Here is a 21358-nt window from a genome sequence, read left to right on the forward strand (position 1 = left end):
CAGATAATTGTAGGTTTTTAGACTAAATATGTTTTAGTAGGTTTTATGTGTGCTAATGAAATGCTTTGTTTAACTTGTTGGATGAACCTTTTATCGACATGTATTGTTTGTGGACCAACGGTCCGAATAAACGTAAAATAAACTTGAACTTGAAACCTCCCTCAGAATATTATGTCCAGAAATCCAGACACTTTATCACCCCAAGCTCAGTGTCTTTCAAGAGGACTCATGAACAGATTAGCACACAATGGGGTGAATTTACTGACCATTTAGTTCCCTTGTGGGAGTATGCTGATCTTACTTTTTCCTGCAGATATATTCATACATTCAAGAGCTTTTACAAATGACATCAGTAAAATGGCTCTAGGTACACAATAATGTACAATTGACCGCCATTATGTCTACAACTGGCAAAAAAACATGGCGCCTTTATTATATTCCAAAACAGGACAGATCTAATACTGGTGTCACATAACCAAACCCTCCTGTTAACTGGCTAAATGGGCCAAATCCCTGCTTGTTCCTAGAACACACTGCTTTACTACACTGAGAGAAGCTGGTTTAGGTCAACCTCTCACCTTCAAAACCACACGGCTGGAGGCCACAATATTGATGGGCTATTTACAAACACCCATCACCGCAAGACAGAACGAAGTACACAACTCAAGGTTTTCGTGATACAGTCACTGCAGCTGGTTTACAAAGAGCACACAGATAAAAACATATAAACATGCACAGTCAATGCATAAAGGTATGGGGGAGAGCTTCAGCACCAGATGATCTAGGAAGATCGGGGAAAGGCCTCACGCTTAAGTAGACTCTAGAGACACAGAAAAGACCTCACAGTCAGCTCTCCGAGTATAGAGGACAGTGGGGCTGCTCACAGCACATAAGATGGCTCACACATACACAGCTGCTCTTTTTGACATAGGTCAGTAAAGACTCACACACTCTTCACACCTCGTCAGGAGATTTGATGAGGGCACACAGCCAGACATTCTTTCAGGGCAAACAACCAGCCTCAGGCAGGCATTCACCCAAGAGAAAGGCACACTGGCATTAAAGGCGGAGTGCGGAAATCAGCCTTACCTGCCACCTCCACAATCTGGTGTCGTGCGATGTCATAGTACGGATCATCCCAACGCAGGTGGGTGTTGGGGTCAGGTGATTCTTTGGGTTCTACGATGGCTGCAGAGAACACAAACAAAATGTGTAAATTCACAACAGAGAGCCTAGGAGAGTTGGGCACTACATTATATTCGAGGTGCAGAACCACTCCCCACTTACTATATCGCAGAGGAGAGGCACTGAACAGCACAGGAGAGCATGCAGAGAAGGCAGCCTACAGCACAGGAGGCAGCTTACTAGGCTAGGGGATGATATTCAAGATCAGAGAAGAAAAGGACACAGACTAACAGAGGAGAGGGAAGAGATGCTGCTCACATGAGGGAGGCGGGACAATGCACACCACATATGGAGCTGCCTCACATCACAAGTGGGGACTTTGTGCATAAGTCAAAGAAAGGCTACACAACAAGGGTAGGTGGAGCTTATGAGAGCTGCATGGCACAGAAGCACCACCTTGCATCGTGCCAGAATATGCTGAACAGCTCATGAGAAGACAATACACACAACAGAAGGAGGTGCAATGCACAGTACAGAGCAAGGCACTGGAGGCGTCAACAGGTCATCAGCAGTGTCTGCTGATGACCTCATGACTTTGCCAATGCACATTTTGATTGAGAATGTTTTTTGCTTGAAGGCACTGACTGCATGAAATAAAGCATTGCCTAAAAATCAAAACATACACATACACATATACACACACACACACATATATACATACACATATATACATACACAGATATATACACACACAATATATATTATATACATATCTCCATCCTACTAGTGGTCGCCAGTAAGTATTTATAGTTAGAACCTAGTTTTCACAGGAACAGCGTTTTTTATATAATACCTTTGATGCTGTTTGACGAATCTTCATGGGATTTTCAAAACTTGTTTGCCAGTCACTTAAGCTGGTGTTTGGAAAGTTTGGGGGTGATCCATCAAGTGGGAAGTGGGGGGAAAAGAGGGAGGGGGGGGGGGCGTTTTCCTCATGCAATTTCACCCAAAGGATTTTAGACACGACTGCAGCCCGAACAGTTGAAAGGAGGTACACCAAAATTGGCAGAAATATAGATATTTGTCCAGAAAAAATGCTTCTTGTGATTTGGTGTAAATCTGATCAATATTTTTAGAGTTATTAAAGTAAAAAGATGTATAAATATCTAGAGACGCGGATCAGTTGACTGGCCGCAAGCATGACAGGAAGGTTGCAGCGGCCATTTTGTGCATTGGGACTCGGTTCCCAGAAGGGAAAATAAAATGTAAAAGAGTAGAAGAGGTCGAGGTAGAGGTACCCTGACCCCATGGGACTGATGGAGGAGTCTGTGAGGGGCCCCTCATGGGCATAATATGGTCTAAATATGTTTTTTTAAGCATTACGGTCCGTGGATCCACCGCAGAACCTGCGGGTGTAGAAAGACTACATAAATTACCTTACCTTAATTTATGTCATTTTTAGTTTTTAAATATATAATAAGAATGGAAGCCTAAATAAAATGCGTTTATAAACTTCTGAAAATGTAGATGAGTAAATTGAAGTTATGGGTCAAATTGTAGAACAATTTATATTTTTAAAAAACTCTGAAATTCACTAAAATAAAACAAAGGTTACAGGGATGTTATAGTTGGGAAATAGAAGTTAAACAACCGCAGAAATTAACTGAAAAATACAAAGGTTACAGGGACGTTATAGTTGGGTTTAGATTTTACACATAAAAACCATCGAAATTCAGCAGTTACAGTTACCTGAGCAAACTATAATTTACGGCCCCACAATGCACTGCTTATAATCTCATGTCATATCACTGATTACATGGTCAGTGACATCACTGGCGACATCACTGACGAAATCCAGTGAGTGGGAGTGTTTGGTAAAAGTTTCTGACACTGTAAGATATATACTGAGCTACTGCATAAGTCAAAATACTATTCTTTCTGTACTTGTATTAGTATTTCTAACATATATCACCTGAACTCTAATCCCGTTTGTAAAGTAGGTGTACTATTTATGAGTGAACTAGCCTCTAGGCTGACACATGTCCCCTGCTGATGTACGTGTATGGTAGTGCTTTACGACAGTCTAAGCTGTTCAATGAGACTTCTCTCCACAGTAATGGCCGAGTATAGCTTTGTTTTATGACATACTGACCACTTTGCCTAGACCTCTCTTCTTTGTGATGAATGAGTGTAATAGTGGTTCGTAATTAATTAATCTGCCACAGACCTCTCTCCAGAGTGATGGCTCAGTGTAGTGGTGGTTTGCAACAGACTGATCTCTCTGCTGACACCTTTCTCCAGGGGGAAGAATATATTTCCTATTGGTTTGCGACACAGTGGCCTGCCTGTTAAGAGCTCTCTACTAGATGTGTGTTGTAGTGGTTTGTGTAAAATTGACGTCTGTACTAAAACCTCTATCTAGGTTGACAAATGGTGTTGTTGTGATTTGCAATAGGCTAGCATGTACAGTTAGATATCTTACTTTGGACATTAGCGCTCAAAGTAGCAGTTTAGAAGAGAGAGGCCCATCCACTGAGAACTCCCTCCTGGGTGATAAGTGAGTGTAGTAGTTACTAAGTTTATAGTGTGCTTTCTGTCGTACGTCTCTCACCAGCCTCCTTTTCTTATTTTAAAAATGTAAATTATGTTTTATGAAGTATTTTGAAGTTTACTTAGCTGGGTGATGTCATGAGTGATGTCATGCATGATGCCATTTGAGATGTCATCTGTGATGTCACTGACTATGTCATGGGTGATGCAATATGTGAGGTCATAAGCAGTGCAGGAGGTGAAAATTATAAATAGCTCAGGTAACTAGAACTGCTGAATTTCTATGTAGGGCAGCGGAGAGGCAACCTCAGCCCCAAGGGGCCGGACGTGACTTGTACCACTGCAAGAGCCCAATCAGCAGAGATCAACAAGCTCTTCCAGTCAAGGCGATAGGTACCTAGCCTTCGGTTTTAAAACCTAAGCATTGGCTGCAGCAGAGAAGGGTGCTGCCACTTCCACAGGTATGAAGGGGATCAGCTACTATGGCTGCATGGTGCCCACAGCAAGTAGAAGCAGTTTCTGCAGCCCGGCAGGGACTGACAGACAGTACCAGTGACTGCAGATGAGGGGGTGTACACTGGCGCCATGGGGGTAAGAGATGCGGGGCTGCACCCCTACTTGCGCTAGCCATACAACAGACCCTGGCCCTGCGCTACGATAAGCTGAGGTGACATCCAACCCATCCTCTGGACCTTGGTGCCCGCAAATGAAACCTCAGAGGGTTCCTTCTACCACAGCATGTCGCTGGTGTCCCCGAAGGCCCAAATGACATACCTGGCTTTGGGTATTCAGGAGTATCGTCCTGTGGCCAATTCTTGTCGTCCAACGATGCCAGTTTGAGCTGGTCCAGGGACTGGCTGGTATTGTCCGAGCCCAGGTCATCCTGCAGGTCCGTGAGGGGGTCGCTGGCCATGCTGCCGTCTCCAGATGCCAAGACCAAAGCCTACAATGGGGAACTGCAAAGAGAGGCGCTTCAGGCAAAGGAAATCCACAGTGAGCAGAGTCAAGTATCCCCTCCATGGGGCCAGGTACGCTGCGCCACCGCGCTGCACCCCCCACCACACACAGTCACAACAGTATAACAGGTTCAAAGAGGATCCTGTGTCACAACACTCTAAGTTACATGATGGGGCTCTGTGTCACCGCACAGCCTGGAAGCAAGGAGGCAGACACCCCTGGGAGCCTGCACTCTGAGCACCTCCAGCTCTGCAAGACTGTAGGCTATGCATGCCCTGGTCAGCCATCAGCCCTGACATTGGATCCTGTACAGAAGATCTGGGATCACTGGAGGGTTTTGTAAACGCCGTGAATATGTTTAATGTCTTTTGATTTGAGCACTTTTGATCCCTCCAGTGATACCACGGGGCGTCACCTGTTGGCGCCCCATGAGATTACTGGATGGTTTTGTATACGCCATGAATATGTTTAATGTCTTTTGATTTGAGCACTTTTGATCCCTCCAGTGATACCACGGGGCGTCACCTGTTGGCGCCCCATGAGATTACTGGAGGGTTTTGTATACGCCATGAATATGTTTAATGTCTTTTGATTTGAGCACTTTTGATCCCTCCAGTGATACCACGGGGCGTCACCTGTTGGCGCCCCATGAGATTACTGGAGGGTTTTGTATACGCCATGAATATGTTTAATGTCTTTTGATTTGAGCACTTTTGATCCCTCCAGTGATACCACGGGGCGTCACCTGTTGGCGCCCCATGAGATTACTGGAGGGTTTTGTATACGCCATGAATATGTTTAATGTCTTTTGATTTGAGCACTTTTGATCCCTCCAGTGATACCACGGGGCGTCACCTGTTGGCGCCCCATGAGATTACTGGAGGGTTTTGTATACGCCATGAATATGTTTAATGTCTTTTGATTTGAGCACTTTTGATCCCTCCAGTGATACCACGGGGCGTCACCTGTTGGCGCCCCATGAGATTACTGGAGGGTTTTGTATACGCCATGAATATGTTTAATGTCTTTTGATTTGAGCACTTTTGATCCCTCCAGTGATACCACGGGGCGTCACCTGTTGGCGCCCCATGAGATTATTGGATGGTTTTGTATATGCCATGAATATGTTTTAATGTCTTTTGCCACGTTTGAGCAGCAGCACTCATCTGCAGGTCCTGAAGAAAGCTGCAACACCCTCCTGTGTCACAGGCTTAACCCCTAAGAGGGTTTTATCTTCCTAGTGCTATGTAATTTTTATCAATTTCTTCAGCTTCCTGACGCCGCCAATGGATGCTTCGATAGGGACTCGAAATACCCGTCAGCCCAGCGGCCCCATCCGGAAGGGTTTAAGGTCCGGCTGTTGTGAGAGTGGACCTTTGTATGGAGACCTTTGTATGGGTCGGGTTTAGAGGGCTCGGGGTTTTGTCACTCGTATATTGTACTGTATAACAAACTATTTTGTAACGGTTTTGAATGTATTTCGATTGCGGATGTACTTGTAAGGCTACTTGAGCCGAATAAAGGACATTTCACTGACTGACGTCTACTTTCTTTAGTTTCACTCCGTGTTGCTCCAAACAGGAGCTGGAGCCAGCGGCAGCAGCAGCTGGAGTCTCGCCAGAGCCTCTCTGCCCTCAGTCAATAAACTCAATATTTATTCTCAGCACCTGGTGTCCAAGCCGGATCTGTGTGCTCCTGCACTGCAGGCACCGCTGACGACGGAGGGTGGGTGGGAGGGGGGGGGACTCGCGCCAGGCCACCAGAGGGTGGGAGAGGCGGATATAAGGAAGCACAGACACCGGAGGGCAGCGAGAGGGGCTGGGGCACCCAGCTGACAAGGAAAGCTGGGCAGGGCTAGGGAAGCACTGAACAACTGAAGAGGAGGGAGGAAGAGGTACATGGAGGAGAAGTCAACAATGGAGACAGCTGGAAAACACAGTCTACCTCCACTTCCACGAGTACCTCCATCCTCCATCTCCGCTCTCTAAACCTCACCTCTTCTACAAGTACCTCCATCTCCACTCTCTTCACCTCACCTCTTCTACGAGTACCTCCACCCTCCATATCCGCTCTCTTCACCTCACCTCTTCTACGAGTACCTCCATCCTCCATCTCCGCTCTCTAAACCTCACCTCTTCTACGAGTACCTCCATCCTCCATATCCGCTCTCTTCACCTCACCTCTTCTACGAGTACCTCCATCCTCTATCTCAGCTCTCTTCACCCCACCTCTTCTACCTCCACGAGTACCTCCATCCTCCATCTCCGCTCTCTAAACCTCACCTCTTCTACAAGTACCTCCATCTCCACTCTTCACCTCACCTCTTCTACGAGTACCTTCATCTCCGCTCTCCTCACCTCACCTCTTCTACCTCCATTTCCACGATTACCTCCATCTCCACTCCCTTCACCTCACCTCTTCTACGAGTACCTCCACCCTCCATATCCGCACTCTTCACCTCACCTCTTCTACGAGTACCTTCATCTCCGCTCTCTTCACCTCACCTCTTCTACCTCCATTTCCACGATTACCTCCATCTCCACTCTCTTCACCTCACCTCTTCTATGAGTACCTCCATCTCCGCTCTCTTCACCTCACCTCTTCTATGAGTACCTCCATCTCCGCTCTCTTCACCTCACCTCTTCTATGAGTACCTCCATCTCCGCTCTCTTCACCTCACCTCTTCTATGAGTACTCCATCTCCGCTCTCTTCACCTCACCTCTTCTATGAGTACCTCCATCTCCGCTCTCTTCACCTCACCTACCTCCATTTCCACGAGTACCTCCATCTCCACTCTCTTCACCTCACCTCTTCTATGAGTACCTCCATCTCCGCTCTCTTCACCTCACCTACCTCCATTTCCACGAGTACCTCCATCTCCACTCTCTTCACCTCACCTCTTCTACGAGTACCTTCACCTCCGCTCTCTTCACCTCACCTACCTCCATTTCCACGAGTACCTCCATCTCCGCTCTCTTCACCTCACCTCTTCTACCTTCATTTCCACGAGAACCTCCATCTCCACTCTCTTCACCTCACCTCTTCTACGAGTACCTCCATCCTCCATATCCGCTCTCTTCACCTCACCTCTTCTACCTCCACTTCCACGAGTACCTCCATCCTCCATCTCCGCTCTCTAAACCTCACCTCTTCTACGAGTACCTCCATCCTCCATATCCGCTCTCTAAACCTCACCTCTTCTACGAGTACCTCCATCCTCTATCTCAGCTCTCTTCACCTCACCTCTTCTACCTCCACTTCCACGAGTACCTCCATCCTCCATCTCCGCTCTTTAAACCTCACCTCTTCTACGAGTACCTCCATCCTCTATCTCAGCTCTCTTCACCCCACCTCTTCTACCTCCACTTCCACGAGTACCTCCATCCTCCATCTCCGCTCTCTAAACCTCACCTCTTCTACAAGTACCTCCATCTCCACTCTTCACCTCACCTCTTCTACGAGTACCTTCATCTCCGCTCTCTTCACCTCACCTCTTCTACCTCCATTTCCACGAGAACCTCCATCTCCACTCTCTTCACCTCACCTCTTCTACGAGTACCTCCACCCTCCATATCCGCTCTCTTCACCTCACCTCTTCTATGAGTACCTCCATCCTCTATCTCAGCTCTCTTCACCTCACCTCTTCTACCTCCACTTCCACGAGTACCTCCATCCTCCATCTCCGCTCTCTAAACCTCACCTCTTCTACGAGTACCTCCACCCTCCATATCCGCTCTCTTCACCTCACCTCTTCTACGAGTACCTCCATCCTCTATCTCAGCTCTCTTCACCTCACCTCTTCTACCTCCACTTCCACGAGTACCTCCACCCTCCATATCCGCTCTCTAAACCTCACCTCTTCTACGAGTACCTCCATCCTCCATCTCCACTCTTCACCTCACCTCTTCTACGAGTACCTTCATCTCCGCTCTCTTCACCTCACCTCTTCTACCTCCATCTCCGCTCTCTTCACCTCACCTCTTCTACCTCCATTTCCACGAGTACCTCCATCTCCGCTCTCTTCACCTCACCTCTTCTACCTCCATTGCCACGAGTACCTCCATCTCCGCTCTCTTCACCTCACCTACCTCCACTTCCACGAGTACCTCCATCCTCCATCTCCACTCTCTTCACCTCACCTCTTCTATGAGTACCTCCATCTCCGCTCTCTTCACCTCACCTACCTCCATTTCCACGAGTACCTCCATCTCCGCTCTCTTCACCTCACCTCTTCTACCTCCATTTCCACGATTACCTCCATCTCCACTCCCTTCACCTCACCTCTTCTACGAGTACCTCCACCCTCCATATCCGCACTCTTCACCTCACCTCTTCTACGAGTACCTCCATCCTCTATCTCAGCTCTCTTCACCTCACCTCTTCTACGAGTACCTTCATCTCCGCTCTCTTCACCTCACCTCTTCTACCTCCATTTCCACGATTACCTCCATCTCCACTCTCTTCACCTCACCTCTTCTAGGAGTACCTCCATCTCCGCTCTCTTCACCTCACCTCTTCTATGAGTACCTCCATCTCCGCTCTCTTCACCTCAACTCTTCTATGAGTACCTCCATCTCCGCTCTCTTCACCTCACCTCTTCTATGAGTACCTCCATCTCCGCTCTCTTCACCTCACCTCTTCTATGAGTACCTCCATCTCCGCTCTCTTCACCTCACCTCTTCTATGAGTACCTCCATCTCCGCTCTCTTCACCTCACCTACCTCCATTTCCACGAGTACCTCCATCTCCACTCTCTTCACCTCACCTCTTCTATGAGTACCTCCATCTCCGCTCTCTTCACCTCACCTACCTCCATTTCCACCAGTACCTCCATCTCCACTCTCTTCACCTCACCTCTTCTACGAGTACCTTCACCTCCGCTCTCTTCACCTCACCTACCTCCATTTCCACGAGTACCTCCATCTCCGCTCTCTTCACCTCACCTCTTCTACCTCCATTTCCACGAGAACCTCCATCTCCACTCTCTTCACCTCACCTCTTCTACGAGTACCTCCATCCTCCATATCCGCTCTCTTCACCTCCTCTTCTACTTCCACGAGTACCTCCATCCTCTATCTCAGCTCTCTTCACCTCACCTCTTATACGAGTACCTCCATCCTCCATCTCCGCTCTCTTCACCTCACCTACCTCCATTTCCACGAGTACCTCCATCTCCGCTCTCTTCACCTCACCTCTTCTACCTCCATTTCCACGATTACCTCCATCTCCACTCCCTTCACCTCACCTCTTCTACGAGTACCTCCACCCTCCATATCCGCACTCTTCACCTCACCTCTTCTACGAGTACCTCCATCCTCTATCTCAGCTCTCTTCACCTCACCTCTTCTACGAGTACCTTCATCTCCGCTCTCTTCACCTCACCTCTTCTACCTCCATTTCCACGATTACCTCCATCTCCACTCTCTTCACCTCACCTCTTCTAGGAGTACCTCCATCTCCGCTCTCTTCACCTCACCTCTTCTATGAGTACCTCCATCTCCGCTCTCTTCACCTCAACTCTTCTATGAGTACCTCCATCTCCGCTCTCTTCACCTCACCTCTTCTATGAGTACCTCCATCTCCGCTCTCTTCACCTCACCTCTTCTATGAGTACCTCCATCTCCGCTCTCTTCACCTCACCTCTTCTATGAGTACCTCCATCTCCGCTCTCTTCACCTCACCTACCTCCATTTCCACGAGTACCTCCATCTCCACTCTCTTCACCTCACCTCTTCTATGAGTACCTCCATCTCCGCTCTCTTCACCTCACCTACCTCCATTTCCACCAGTACCTCCATCTCCACTCTCTTCACCTCACCTCTTCTACGAGTACCTTCACCTCCGCTCTCTTCACCTCACCTACCTCCATTTCCACGAGTACCTCCATCTCCGCTCTCTTCACCTTACCTCTTCTACCTCCATTTCCACGAGAACCTCCATCTCCACTCTCTTCACCTCACCTCTTCTACGAGTACCTCCATCCTCCATATCCGCTCTCTTCACCTCCTCTTCTACTTCCACGAGTACCTCCATCCTCTATCTCAGCTCTCTTCACCGCACCTCTTATACGAGTACCTCCATCCTCCATATCCGCTCTCTTCACCTCACCTCTTCTACTTCCACGAGTACCTCCATCCTCTATCTCAGCTCTCTTCGCCTCACCTCTTCTACGAGTACCTTCATCTCCGCTCTCTTCACCTCACCTCTTCTACGAGTACCTTCATCTCCGCTCTCTTCACCTCACCTACCTCCATTTCCACGAGTACCTTCATCTCCCCTCTCTTCACCTCACCTCTTCGACCTCCATTTCCACAAGTACCTCCATCCTCCATCTCCGCTCTCTTCACCTCACCTCTTCTACGAGTACCTTCATCTCCGCTCTCTTCACCTCACCTCTTCTACCTCCATTTCCACGAGTACCTTCATCTCCGCTCTCTTCACCTCACCTCTTCTACCTCAATTTCCACGATTACCTCCATCTCCACTCTCTTCACCTCACCTCTTCTATGAGTACCTCCATCTCCGCTCTCTTCACCTCACCTACCTCCATTTCCACGAGTACCTCCATCTCCGCTCTCTTCACCTCACCTCTTCTACCTCCATTTCCACGAGTACCTCAATCTCCACTCTCTTCACCTCACCTCTTCTACGAGTACCTCCACCCTCCATATCCGCACTCTTCACCTCACCTACCTCCATTTCCACGAGTACCTCCATCTCCGCTCTCTTCACCTCACCTCTTCTACCTCCATTTCCACGAGTACCTCCATCTCCACTCTCTTCACCTCACCTCTTCTACGAGTACCTTCATCTCCACTCTCTTCACCTCACCTCTTCTACGAGTACCTCCACCCTCCTTATCCGCACTCTTCACCTCACCTCTTCTACGAGTACCTCCATCCTCTATCTCAATTCTCTTCACCTCACCTCTTCTACCTCCACGAGTACCTCCATCTCAGCTCTCTTCACCTCACCTCTTCTACCTCCACTTCCATGAGTACCTCCATCTCCACTCTCTTCACCTCACCTCTTCTACGAGTACCTCCACCCTCCATATCCGCACTCTTCACCTCACCTCTTCTACGAGTACCTCCATCCTCTATCTCAGCTCTCTTCACCTCAACTCTTCTACCTCCATTTCCACGAGTACCTCCATCTCCGCTCTCTTCACCTCACCTCTTCTACCTCCATTTCCACGAGTACCTCCATCCTCCCTCTCCACTCTCTTCACCTCACCTCTTCTACGAGTACCTTCATCTCCGCTCTCTTCACCTCACCTCTTCTACCTTCACTTCCACGAGTACCTCCATCTCCGCTCTCTTCACCTCTTCTACCTTCACTTCCACGAGTACCTCCATCTCCGCTCTCTTCACCTCACCTCTACCACGAGTACCTCCATCTTCCATCTCCGCTCTCTTCACCTCACCTCTTCTACGAGTACCTCCATCCTCCATCTCCGCTCTCTTCACCTCACCTCTTCTACGAGTACCTCCATCCTCCATATCCGCTCTCTTCACCTCACCTCTTCTACCTCCACTTCCACAAGTACCTCCATCCTCCATATCTGCTCTCTTCACCTCCCCTCTTCTACGAAGGTGTCAGTGGAGTCCGTACAGTACCACACTCCACTGCTTACACTCTTTTTATTCACTTCCTCGTTTGTCTCCACCAGCCTTCTCAACCAATCAATAAATCCGTTTTTTTAAGCGTGGCACGTCACCTGCGAGGGTCTGAAGGCGCTGGTGGACAGTCCCTGCACAATATTGTCAGGTGCTTTCCGTGGACTCCTGCAGGCCACTCCCCTCCTGTGTCGTACAAGGCTGCTTGCAGTGACGTCACCAGTGTCATGGGCCCTAATGCATGGAAGGAATCGGGCCCCTGGCCGCTGCTTGAACTGCGAAATACACCAAGAGCCAGGGTTAAGTGTGCCCCGGTGCCACTGCACCTGCTGCATCAAGGTAAGCCACGCCCACAGTTGATTGCGTAAACAGGGATCTATAAATAACAGCCATTTACAGGAGGTGACTTTGGGCTGAAGGCGGTGTGCAGATGCTGGGAGGGGACACAGATAAGCAGTGCCATGAAAAGGCGGGAGAATGATGGACAAACCACCTTGAGGCAGGAGGGAAGTCAACTTTGAAGATTTAGTGGAGGTTTTCACTCGTCCAGAGTGTGGCTAACCTCGGAGCTCCGGCAGATCCACTCCATAATTAGCTGGCAGCTATCTGCCGTCTCCAACCAGCAGGATCCAGTTTCCATGGGGACGTCGGAAATATCTATATACCTCCCGCTGCTCCCAGGCTGGAAGCTCTGCTCCCATGAACTGGGTTTATCCTTCAGCTCTGCACCCTCAGCCCACACACCAACCACAGACACAGGGGGCAAGGCCTTGAGCTGAGAATCACAGGCGAGCTAGCCGTGCTTTCATTATGCGCTGGAATATATATATATATATATATATATATATATATAATCATAAACTCGGAGTTCACCCAGAGATGGTTCTCAGCCTTCCACACTACACATGGGTGAATGCAAGTCCCCAGCATGCAGAGCGCCGCATGGCCTGGCACTTGCCTCTCTGTTGGGTTCACTCAATTCAACTGTGCCCCTCCGAGTGAACCTCGTGGGCGGGTGGGGAGGGGGGTGAAGAACAAACCCCACAATACTTCACACAGGACAGCCTGATCACACCGTCAGCCCCCGTTCGACAGTAGGTAAACTATACATGTGACCAGATTACTCTAAATTAATAAAATACGCTTTCAACACATATCGCCGTGGAAACTATTTTCCTTTTATATAGTCTTATTGAAGATTTAACATGTCCATTGTGCATTTGGTAGGTCACCGGTTCAATCTAATCTATCTACTTTAACATCTACATGAGGCCAGGGCAGGGAGGGTGACCAGCTGGCATGGGTGCAAATTCAGGACAGCGAGTGCAACAATTCAGGACAAAGGGTCAAAGTTCTGGACAAAAATTCAGGACAGAAGGTCAGAAGGTCAGAATTCAGGACGAAAATTCGGACAAAAGGTACGTTTTGCATACACATCAGAGGAAGTCGTGCAATAGTGCATAAGTAAAAAGACAACCCACACAAGAACAAGTCAAAATAAGTTTCTTTTAGGTTGAGAGAACCTTGCACTCACTGCATCTGTTGTGTATGCGAGTGAAACACACCTGCATTTGCATATTCCCAAAAAAAAGTGAAAAAAAAGATCAAAGCTGAAAGCTTCTCAGATCTTACATGCCCCCTCTCCCTCACTGAAAAAACAAGCATTGGCAAAGCCAATAGGTCTCGCCTTTGGGACCTTATAAGTGTTTAGCCATGCAACAGTTGATGTTGTTGCACCAAGGATATTGTGCTGCATAACTAAATACTTATAAGGTCCCGAAAACGAGACTTACTGGCTATGCCAATGCTTGTTTTTTTTTTTTGTTAACATGTATTCCATTTTTGAAAATCCCCTGGTACTGCATAACTTCTGTTCGAGCCCGCTTTTGCTCCCCGCGGTTCACTCCTCCTTTGGCAAATGCCTTTTTCTGATTACTGCCCAGCTCCCGCCTCCCACACTGCAGATTTATCGGGTGCGCCCCCCCATTCCCTGGATTACACAGGCTGCCCGCCCCCATCACCCACTCAATGACTGATCTGCCTCTCTCCCTCATCTAGCCTTCGCTGCACGTGGCCTCTGAAGATCAACTCCACGCGGGGCGCGGGCGGTCCGGATGCGAGCTATTATACGGCTTTACGGCAATGACATATCGTGACCAGACGTTTGAGGCTGGGAGGGGTGGTTTTGGAGAATGCGGTAGAGTATGTAGACCAGGGAAGTAACGAAGCTGTCGCAGATTATAGATAAATACAGGGGCATGCGAGCAAATTCCAGGAGAACAGAGGTGAAGTGGGAGGATGTGGGAGAGGAGGAAGTAGGAAGTGAGGGGGTGGGGAAGAGGAGCAGGAGGATGACAAGAGGAGGCACAGCATGGTGGGGGTGGGGGGAGTACAGGCACAGCTGGAGACGAGAATCGCCCCTCAGGGCAAGATGGCCCACACGCATGGTGGGGTTGCTAGAGTGCACGAGTCCATGATTTGATAACCTGGTGGGTTCTGGGAGCTGTAGTGATCGTTTCTTTAATGGCACCAAATGGACCACAGCGCATCATGACGATCATTTGCAACTGGATAAAGTCGGGACTTGAAAGGTTAATGGCCGGTCGATGGAGGTTGCAGATGCAACATGGGAAGGCTGCAAGGTGAGGCGAGGGTGGCTGCAGCTCCCTTTAGGGTCTTGTTAGGGCTAGTAAGCGCTATACACGAGGAAGAAGGTGATGGTGAGAAGATTGAAGTGGGGGTTTGACAGTCGTGTAGTGGGCAAGCTGACTGGGGGGGGGGCTGGAAGGGTGATGGATGGGGGGGGGGGAGAGCTGGTCAGACTTCAGAAGTGGAAAGAGAGGGGACAAACTAGCAGGTCGGACGAGAGGGTGATAAAAAGTGAAGGGTGGGCAAAGGAGATGGCGAGACTGGGACCGGGAAGCGAAGATTGTGATTCTGGACAGATGGAAATAGGGTGAGGGGCAAGAAATAGGACACGTTGATGGGGGCGGGAAGCAGATAAGACCCAGAGGGAGAAAGGGATGTGGTGTATAGAATATGCAGAGCAGGCAAAACGGGGAGGACAGAAGTGTGAGACGGAGGGGAGGCGAGAAAAGGGGGTGCAGGCGGCAAGGCGGGGACAGGTAGGGAGTGACTCGAGGAGAGGGCAAATAAAGTGGATGGAAGGAGAAGGAACAATAAGGGCAGAGAGCCAGGGAGAGGACGGAGAAGAAGAACAAGCGCGTGCCTCGCGCTGAAAGTAAAAAAAAAAACAAGTTTGACGAGAGGCAGCAGGGGGAGGGGAGAGGGGAGGGGAGAGAGGAGGGGGCCTGCACCTGTTTCCCTTGCGGAAGCGAGCAGGAACCATCTGTTAATTACAAACAAGCGTGCACGTTTTTGGCAGAAAAAGGGAATCGATTACTAAAGGTCTCCTATGCAGTACATGCGCGCTACGTAGGCGAGATCTAAAAACACCAGATCCGAAATGCTGTCACTAGGCAGAGAGGCTCATTATCATTCTGTATGTGATAATTAGGCAAACATACAGAATGATAATGAGCTGATGGCAGTCTGTGCCAGGTCAGGGAGCGGCTGCTGCAGGCCACAGATCACAGTAGGAGCATGAGCTGGCCCCTGCAGTGAGAGTTACAGGCTGCTTGCAGGGGGCAGTTCACGCCAATGTCTAAAATTACGGACAAAAGGCGTCCGTGGAAGAAACCCTTACGGAGAAGAGGCCCAAATTACGGGCAGTCCGTGAAATTTACAGACAGTTGGTCACCCTAAGGGCAGGATCAGCCACCCAAGAAACGAGGCTCCGCGTAGACACCGACACTACCCAAGAAACAATGCTCGACTCCGGCACAGACGCCACCCAAGAGACGAGGCTCCATGCCGGCACAGACACCACCCAAGAGACGAGGCTCCATGCCGGCACAGACGCAACCCAAGAGACGAGGCTCCACGCCGGCACAGACGCCATCCAAGAGACGAGGGTCCGCGCCAGCACAGACGCCACCCAAGAGTCGAGGCTCCATGCCGGCACAGACGCCACCCAAGAGACGAGGCTCCACGCCGGCACAGACGCCACCCAAGAGACGAGGCTCCACTCCGGCACAGACGCCACCCAAGAGACGAGGCTCCACGCCGGCACAGACGCCACCCAAGAGACGAGGTCCGCACAGGCACCGACACCACCCAAGAAACGAGGTCCGCACAGGCACCGACACCACCCAAGAAGCGAGGCTCAGCGCAGATACCGACACCACCCAAGAAACGAGGCCCTGCATAGGTGCAGACGTCACCCAAGAAACGGGGCTCCGCACAGGTGCAGACGCCACCCAGCTCAGCATGTGCGGATGCCACCCAAGAGACAAGGCTCAGCACGTGTAGATGCCACCCAAGAGACCAGGCTCAGCATGTGCAGATACCACCCATGAGACTAGGCTCAGTACGTGCAGGTGCCAACCAAGAGACTAGGCTCAGCACGTGCCAACCAAGAGACTAGGCTCAGCAAAGGCAGATGCCACCCAAGAGACTAGGCTCTGCATGTGCACATGCCACCCAAAAGATGACGCTCCTCACAAGTGCAGCTGCCATGCAAGGGGCAACACTACGCTCAGGTGCAGATACCATCCAAGAAACAAGTCTCCGCACAGGTGCAGACGCCACTCTAAAGACGAGGCTCAGCACGTGCAGATGCCACCCAAGAGACTAGGCTCAGGACGTGCAGATGACATCCAAGAGACTAGGCTCAGCACGTGCAGATGACATCCAAGAGACTAGGCTCGGCACGTGCAGATGACATCCAAGAGACTAGGCTCAGCACCTGCAGATGCCACCCAAGAGACTAGGCTCAGGACGTGCAGATGCCACCCAAGAGACTAGGCTCAGGACGTGCAGATGCCACCCAAGAGCCTAGGCTCAGCACCTGCAGATGCCACCCAAGAGCCTAGGCTCAGCACCTGCAGATGCCACCCAAGAGACTAGGCTCAGCACCTGCAGATGCCACCCAAGAGACTAGGCTCAGCACCTGCAGATGCCACCCAAGAGACTAGGCTCAGGACGTGCAGATGCCACCCAAGAGACTAGGCTCAGGACGTGCAGATGCCACCCAAGAGACTAGGCTCAGCACGTGCAGATGACATCCAAGAGACTAGGCTCAGCACCTGCAGATGCCACCCAAGAGCCTAGGCTCAGCACCTGCAGATGCCACCCAAGAGACTAGGCTCAGCACCTGCAGATGCCACCCAAGAGACTAGGCTTAGCACGTGCAGATACCACACAAGAGACTAGGCTCAGCATGTGCAGATACCACACAAGAGACTAGGCTCAGCACCTGCAGATGCCACCCAAGAGACTAGGCTCCACACAGGTGGCGATTCCACTGAAGAAACAAGGCTCCACACAGGCGGCGATGCCACTGAAGAAACAAGGCTCCACACAGGCGGCGATGCCACTGAAGAAACAAGGCTCCACACAGGTGTCGATGCCACTGAAGAAACAAGGCTCCACACAGGCGTCGATGCCACTGAAGAAACAAGGCTCCACACAGGCGGCGATGCCACTGAAGAAACAAGGCTCCACACAGGCGGCGATGCCACTGAAGAAACAAGGCTCCACACAGGTGGCGATGCCACTGAAGAAACAAGGCTCCACACAGGCGGCGATGCCACTGAAGAAACAAGGCTCCACACAGGCGGCGATGCCACTGAAGAAACAAGGCTCCACACAGGCGGCGAGGCCACTGAAGAAACAATGCTTCACTCAGGTGCAGATGCTACCCAAAAGACGACGCTCCACACAGGTGGAGATGCCCAACAAGGCTCCACACAGGTGGAGATGCCACCCAAGAGACGACACTCCACACAGGTGGAGATGCCACCCAAGACACGACACTCCACACAGGTGGAGATGCCCAACAAGGCTCCACACAGGTGTAGATGCCCCCAAGAGACGATGCTCCACACAAGCGTAGATGCCCCCCCACCAAGAGACGACACTCCACACAGGTGAAGATGCCCTTCCCCCAAGAGAAGACGCTCCATGCAGGTGCAGATGCCAATCAAGAGACAACGCTTCACACAGGTGCAGATGCCACCCAAGAGACGATGCCCCACACAGGTGGAGACGCCCCCCCCCCCCCAAGAGACAACACTCCACACAGGTGTAGATACCACCCCCACCCCCCCAAGAGACGACGCTCCATACAGGTGCAGATGCCACCCAAAAGACGACGCTCCATACAGGTGTAGATGCCACCCAAGAGACGACACGCAACACAGGTGTAGATGCCACCCAAGAGATGACGCTCCATACAGGTGCAGATGCCACCCAAGAGACGACACGCAACACAGGTGTAGATGCCACTCAAGAGACGACACGCAACACAGGTGTAGATGCCACCCAAGAGACGACACGCAACACAGGTGTAGATGCCACCCAAGAGACGACGCTCCATACAGGTGCAGATGCCACCCAAGAGACGACACGCAACACAGGTGTAGATGCCACTCAAGAGACGACACGCAACACAGGTGTAGATGCCACCCAAGAGACGACACGCAACACAGGTGTAGATGCCACCCAGGAGACAACGCTCCATACAGGTGTAGATGCCACCCAAGAGACGACGCTCCATACAGGTGCAGATGCCACCCAAGAGACGACGCTCCACACAGGTGCAGATGCCACCCAAGAGACGACGCTCCATACAGGTGTAGATGCCACCCAAGAGACGACGCTCCATACAGGTGTAGATGCCACCCAAGAGACGACGCTCCATACAGGTGCAGATGCCACCCAAGAGACGACGCTCCATACAGGTGTAGATGCCACCCAAGAGACGACGCTCCATACAGGTGCTGATGCCACCCAAGAGACGACGCTCCATACAGGTGCAGATGCCACCCAAGAGACGACGCTCCACACAGGTGCAGATGCCACCCAAGAAACGACACGCAACACAGGTGTAGATGCCACCCGAGAGACGACACGCAACACAGGTGTAGATGCCACCCAAAAGACGACGCTCCATACATGTGCAGATGCCACCCAAAAGACGACGCTCCATACAGGTGTAGATGCCACCCAAAAGACGACGCTCCATACAGGTGTAAATGCCACCCAAGAGACGACACGCAACACAGGTGTAGATGCCACCCGAGAGACGACACGCAACACAGGTGTAGATGCCACCCAGGAGACAACGCTCCATACAGGTGTAGATGCCACCCAAAAGACGACGCTCCATACAGGTGTAGATGCCACCCAAGAGACGACACGCAACACAGGTGTAGATGCCACCCAAGAGACGACACGCAACACAGGTGTAGATGCCACCCAAGAGACGACGCTCCACACAGGTGCAGATGCCACCCAAGAGACGACACGCAACACAGGTGTAGATGCCACCCAAGAGACGACATGCAACACAGGTGTAGATGCCACCCAAGAGACGACACGCAACACAGGTGTAGATGCCACCCAAGAGACGACGCTCCACACAGGTGCAGATGCCACCCAAGAGACAACGCTCCACACAGGTGCGGATGCCACCCAAGAGACGACGCTCCATACAGGTGTAGATGCCACCCAAAAGACGACGCTCCATACAGGTGTAAATGCCACCCAAGAGACGACGCTCCATACAGGTGTAGATGCCACCCAAGAGACGACGCTCCATACAGGTGTAGATGCCACCCAAAAGACGACGCTCCATACAGGTGTAGATGCCACCCAAGAGACGACACGCAACACAGGTGTAGATGCCACCCAAGAGACGACACGCAACACAGGTGCAGATGCCACCCAAGAGACGACGCTCCACACAGGTGCAGATGCCACCCAAGAGACGACACGCAACACAGGTGTAGATGCCACCCAAGAGACGACACGCAACACAGGTGTAGATGCCACCCAAGAGACGACACGCAACACAGGTGTAGATGCCACCCAAGAGACGACACGCAACACAGGTGTAGATGCCACCCAAGAGACGACGCTCCACACAGGTGCAGATGCCACCCAAGAGACAACGCTCCACACAGGTGCGGATGCCACACAAGAGATGACGCTCCATACAAGGGCAGATGCCACCCAAGAGACAACGCTCCATACAGGTGAAGATGCCACCCAAGAGACGACGCTCCTCACAGGTGCAGATGCCACCCAAGAGACGACGCTCCACACAGGTGCAGATGCCACCCAAGAGACGACGCTCCACACAGGTGAAGATGCCACCCAAGAGACGACGCTCCACACAGGTGTAGATGCCACCCAAGAGACGACGCTCCACACAGGTGCAGATGCCACCCAAGAGACGACGCTCCACACAGGTGTAGATGCCACCTAAGAGACGATGTGCAACACAGGTGTAGATGCCACCCAGGAGACAACGCTCCATACATGTGTAGATGCCACCTAAGAGACGATGCTCCACACGGGTGCAGATGCCACCCAAGAGACGACGCTCCATACAGGTGCAGATGCCACCCAAGAGACAACGCTCCACACAGTTGCAGATGCCACCCAAGAGACGACGCTCCACACAGGTGTAGATGCCACTCAAGAGACGACACGCAACACAGGTGTAGATGCCACCCAAGAGACGACACGCAACACAGGTGTAGATGCCACCCAAGAGACGACGCTCCATACATGTGTAGATGCCACCTCAGAGACTAGGCTCCGCACAGGTGCAGATGCCACTGAAGAAACAATGCTTCACTCAGGTGCAGATGCCACCCAAGAGACGAGGCTCCGCACAGGTGCAGATGCCACCCAAAAGACGACGCTCCATACAGGTGTAGATGCCACCCAAGAGACGACGCTCCATACAGGTGCAGATGCCACTCAAGGGACGACGCTCCATACAGGTGTAGATGCCACCCAAGAGACGACACGCAACACAGGTGTAGATGCCACCCAAGAGACGACGCTCCATACAGGTGTAGATGCCACCCAAGAGACGACACGCAACACAGGTGTAGATGCCACCCAAGAGACGACACGCAACACAGGTGTAGATGCCACCCAAGAGACGACGCTCCATACAAGGGCAGATGCCACCCAAGAGACGACACGCAACACAGGTGTAGATGCCACCCAAGAGACGACACGCAACACA

General features: G+C 51.2%; 1 protein-coding gene across 1 annotated transcript in view; it reads right to left on the bottom strand.

The window, feature by feature from the left end:
* Positions 1-21358, bottom strand: part of ARHGAP1 (Rho GTPase activating protein 1) — a 174675-nt gene that overhangs the window by 142961 nt on the left and 10356 nt on the right. Inside the window, exons 2-3 of the mRNA XM_078684421.1 lie at positions 4450-4631; positions 1090-1188 (exon numbers count right to left, since the gene is read on the bottom strand). Coding sequence (XP_078540547.1) covers positions 1090-1188; positions 4450-4588 — 238 coding nt within the window. The 5' untranslated portion in view covers positions 4589-4631. The remainder of the gene's footprint in view (positions 1-1089; positions 1189-4449; positions 4632-21358) is intronic.

Source organism: Lissotriton helveticus, chromosome 3_2, assembly GCF_964261635.1.
Source record: "Lissotriton helveticus chromosome 3_2, aLisHel1.1, whole genome shotgun sequence".
Lineage (NCBI taxonomy): Eukaryota > Metazoa > Chordata > Amphibia > Caudata > Salamandridae > Lissotriton > Lissotriton helveticus.